The following is a 4,490-nucleotide window of genomic DNA, read 5'->3' on the forward strand; positions in this document are numbered from 1 at the left end:
ATTTCACACCTGAGCAACATTTAACCACCGCAGGTTATTAAACATTATAAGTATATCAAAACGGTGATGGCAGTATTTTCCTGGCAGAGGGAGCCATCTTTTGCTCTATTGCTGAGGTGGGCTAAAGATTTTGCCTCTCAAAGAATTTATTGTGATTTGTGTGTGTATATGTAGACTGTACACTCCTGTTGTTTTGTTTTTTATGCGATACTGTATAAATTGTGACGCATACATTATTTAAATAGACATTTAATCTGAAAAGCCAACGCCGGAAGTCAAACTCTAAACCTGCCTATCCAGCGGCAGTAACTTTCCCTTCCCTCCTCGACTACAAAATGGACTGGAACGAAGACGCAAATGTAAGACAATTTATACATAATAATTGCTTCTTTGTCTTGTTTTATGTAGTTTCTGATTTATCGTGTTGACACTTGGCTCATGGGCATTTTTTCAATTATGTTATTTTTGTTAGCTGTCAATTAGCTAGCTTGCTGTTAAATTTTAGCTTGTGTTGAGTTGGTGTAACGTGTAATAACCTGCCTGATAGACTTCGAGTTAAATCAGGGCTCGTCGTCGTTAGCTTCATAGGCATAGTGAACCTGCAGCTAGTTACCTGAATTCAAAGCGTCCTAGCATTTAGCTCATTTCTTTGGCGTGAAACCTCTGGTGCTGACTTTACGGAAGTGCTTTCTGGTTTATCTGGTTGACATGATGATTAACTGACAAACAGATGAGGGTTTGGGGTTTTTTGTTTGTTTGTTTTACCTTTCCCATTATCATGACGCTGTAATCCTCTTCCAGCACACAAGTCCCAGTCCTTGTCCGAGCTGCGTGTGTTCAGCTAAATCCACATGTATTAATACTCATAACAGCCAGAAAGCGTGCAGCTTTTACCATATGTTGGTAAATTAGCCATCTGTCTAGATCACGGCAGCAGCCTGTTGTATTCACAGTGTGACCATCAGTATTAAACATCTATTCTAATCCAGACTGACAGCAAAACGCATCCAGCACATCCATCTATCCCAGAAGATAAAACAGCTGCCTAGTGCTGCAGTAGTAGGGTGGGATTAACTCAACAATGCAAGATTTATCTACATATTCAGCGCAGTGCAAACTTCTCACAGCTTTCATCTGAAACCTTCTCTAAATGATAAACTTGTGCGATGATTGATTTATATTATAAAGGGAAAATTATACTAAATTTCCAACAATGTATTTAGCAAATGAGTTAGCTACTTACTGTGAGCATTCCCTTAGACCGTACATCACCTTGTGTTTGCCTAGGATATATATTTTGCTATATACAGTATATGGACAAAAAGTATTAGGCCACAATACATTACACCTACAAGAGCTTTTAGTCATCTCATTCTAAAATCTATAGACGTTAATTATGGATAGATTCATCATTATAAGCTGTCATAGGTCAATCTCAGCCAAACACATCGTTCTCCGTCTGCCTCCAGTTTGTATTTGTGTGTCAAAAAAGTATGAAAGCATAACTAGGGGTGGTTGATACAGCCTCAAATTTATAGCACGATATTTCTGACTGCATGGAAAAAAATAGAACTGAGCAGTCTTATTGATACTTGCAACTTGGCAGGAAGCAGCATTCATAAGTGTAAGTAAATGAAGGGGATTTTCCGTCATTCTTTTCCATAGAGCTACTGTCATCTGTGAGAAGCTTCCTTATTTTTAGTGTGAATGTACCGAAACAAATTGGAAGCAACAGCATTATTATCCAGTGACAAGTGATAAGCTAGATGTAAATACAAATGTAGTCTAAGGTAGTTTTTTCCCTTGAAAACAGAACTGCAGAAGTTGTGTTAAAAGTATGTCAGATGTTAATTAATAAGTAGTTTAATTTTAAGGTACTTAAATGTCTCTTTTGGCACTCTCAGATATGCTTGGACTTGTCTCATTGCACAGACCAAGGAATGTAAACACATGGCTTTGTTATAGCAGTGATATCAATATGATATTTTTATGTCACATGAACATTTATACCGGTTTCGCTGTGGAGAATATTATATTGCAAAAATTCTCTGGGGGTGCTTGTTTGGGAATACCAAGGTTTTATTTCTGAAAGTCAACTTTAAAAAAAAGGCACTTATTAGTTTATTCCATAGAATAACAGATAAGCGTTACATCATACTGTCTGAAAGCCTTATGTGAGGCCTTGAGTTTGTTTTCTCCATATACAACCAATTTTCAGTATTCTAAAACAAAAAGAGCAGCAGATTCAGAGACTGTAAAGAGGAAATACTTTTACTTGATAGTTGGCTTGAATAATTAATCTATTATTACAACAGTCACAGACAGATTAATTGATTCAGAAATAAACTCTGGGTTGTTAAAGTTGACAAATTGATTTAATCTCATGGTATAGCCGTAGTACCAAGCCCCTCAGTCTCTATAGAGTGAGTCAGAAAAATTAGAGGGATGGCAGCAAAGGGCTTTGGCTGGGCTCAATTTGGACTTGACAGTTTGATCCCACGGTCTCTGCCACTTTAAAGGTTCCCTGTGGACCACTTTGGACTAAATAAGTGTCTCGTCGTGTGCATGTTGCAGGATCACAGCCACATGCATGACAGCTGTCACCATGGGCATCAAGGCCATTCTCACAGTCATGGGCCAAGACCGGCAGGATTTGGAGGGATGGTGAATCCATTCATGCCGGGTTTTTACGGACAGTTCGGGAAAAATGCAGATCTGACTGACATCAGGGAGCAACCAAAGAAACGGTCACACATGGACGATAGCAGCAGTTGGGACATAGTGAAGGCATCACAGTAAGTAGTGGAACATGTAATTTCTAATATTTTAAACACTACACCATCTAAGAAACACTGAGATTTGGGACTAGTAACTGTCTTTTAGAGCCTTAGATTTGTTCTGTTTTACTAGTATTAAGCACAGGTGTATAGATGAGTTGAGTGTCCTGTAAAGAGGCTCATGGACCTCTCAAATGGCTGAGGTCATGACAGAGAGCATCTTCAGCATAGTTATCAGCAGCTAGAACATCTCAAAGATGAGAGCAAACCTCACTCCTGAGCATGTCTACTACAGGTGGGAATTCGTGAACTGTATCATCTGTAAAGTTTGGAAACTTGTACTTTTGTACTGGAAAATAAAATCTTTTTGATTTAATTTGGATCTTTGTTTGAACTTATGGACAGAAGCTATTTTTAGTTTCTTATTTGCATGTGTTTTTGTTTTTTGTTTTTTAATTTATATTCAAATTCATATGTTTCCTGGGTCATTATTTTAATTTGCTGCGGGACAAGACAACAGGGTCATATTCACCGTTGGGCAGACTGCTATTTTGCTATTTCATCTAGGGTTTGAGAGTAACGAAATTTCTATTCTCTGTATGTCCTGTACATGTGGCAGAATTGACAAATAAAGTTGACTTGACTTGACTTGACTTGACTGAGCAGGTGAGGTACTGGAGCCTAAAATAGGTTTGCCCACAGGAAGCGGAGATAAGAGTTATTGAAATAATCGGTGACTAATTGACTAATCAAAGAAGAATTGGCAGATTAGTCCACTAACAAAATAATCTTTAATTCCAGTCCTAAAACAGAGCAGCAAATCTAGAACAAAAAGATAAGAAGATAAAGACAAAGGTCAAAGTTCAGACCTTAGTGCTGTGCTGGGACTTTAAGAAACATGCCTGCAAAACTCAATGACCTAAAGAAATGCTGGAAAGAAGACAAATGTTGCCAGTGTTGTAAAAGGTCTGAATTCCTCCACAGTGATATGAGAAACAGATAAAGTCATTAAAAAAAAAAGTACTTCAAATTATTGGCGCTAAAGGTGTTTCTACAAGCTACTGAATCATGGGGTGGGCCTAGTTTTTCACAGGACTGCACAGAGCCCTGTGAAAACTTTCTTTCTTTCGTGACTCTAAATAAATGGTAATATTGATAATTGTAGGCCTGTTTTCAGCTGTTCATAATCTTTGTTTATGATATAATGTAGAACAAGATATAGCACGTGTTAGTTTATATCCAATTTAGAAATGTAAAGAATGGATGCACTTGTTGATGTGCTTTAGTTTTTTTGAGATAAGTACATGTAAGGATTTGCGGCTAATGATCAGTTAGTAGAGGTAAATAAAAGCAGAATTCACTCACGCTGTTTAAGCCGGGGAACAATAGAAAAAAACCAATAGAACCGCTTCTATCTATTTATCTAACCATGACTTTGTAGGGAAAAGTATGTGTATACGTTTTTTTTTTTTGTCTTCCACATTCTAAAAGTCCTTCTTGAGTAACTTGCTCTTCCAGGTCACATTGTACTTTTAGTTCTCTAACATATTTTATCTACATTTGTTGCATCTCCTCAGTTTATCTGTAGTTTGGATTTAATTTGATTGCAGAGCACTGTGTGGTTTATAACATGATCAATTGCCGTGTGTGTGTGTGTGTGTGTGTGTGTGTGTGTGTGTGTGTGTGTGTGTGTGTGTGTGTGTGTGTGTGTGT

The 4,490-nt window shown here is 37.6% G+C and overlaps 1 protein-coding gene across 1 annotated transcript in view; it reads left to right on the top strand.

Annotated features, from left to right (window-relative positions):
- Window positions 1-261: 261 nt before the first annotated feature.
- zdhhc13 (zDHHC palmitoyltransferase 13) overlaps window positions 262-4,490 on the top strand; it is a 9,884-nt gene continuing 5,655 nt past the window's right edge. The window contains exons 1-2 of the mRNA XM_005744395.1: window positions 262-359; window positions 2,575-2,795. Coding sequence (XP_005744452.1) covers window positions 336-359; window positions 2,575-2,795 — 245 coding nt within the window. The 5' untranslated portion in view covers window positions 262-335. The remainder of the gene's footprint in view (window positions 360-2,574; window positions 2,796-4,490) is intronic.

This window comes from Pundamilia nyererei, unplaced genomic scaffold (genome assembly GCF_000239375.1).
Source record: "Pundamilia nyererei isolate P.nyererei 1_Seehausen unplaced genomic scaffold, PunNye1.0 scaffold00143, whole genome shotgun sequence".
Classification (NCBI taxonomy): Eukaryota; Metazoa; Chordata; class Actinopteri; order Cichliformes; family Cichlidae; genus Pundamilia; species Pundamilia nyererei.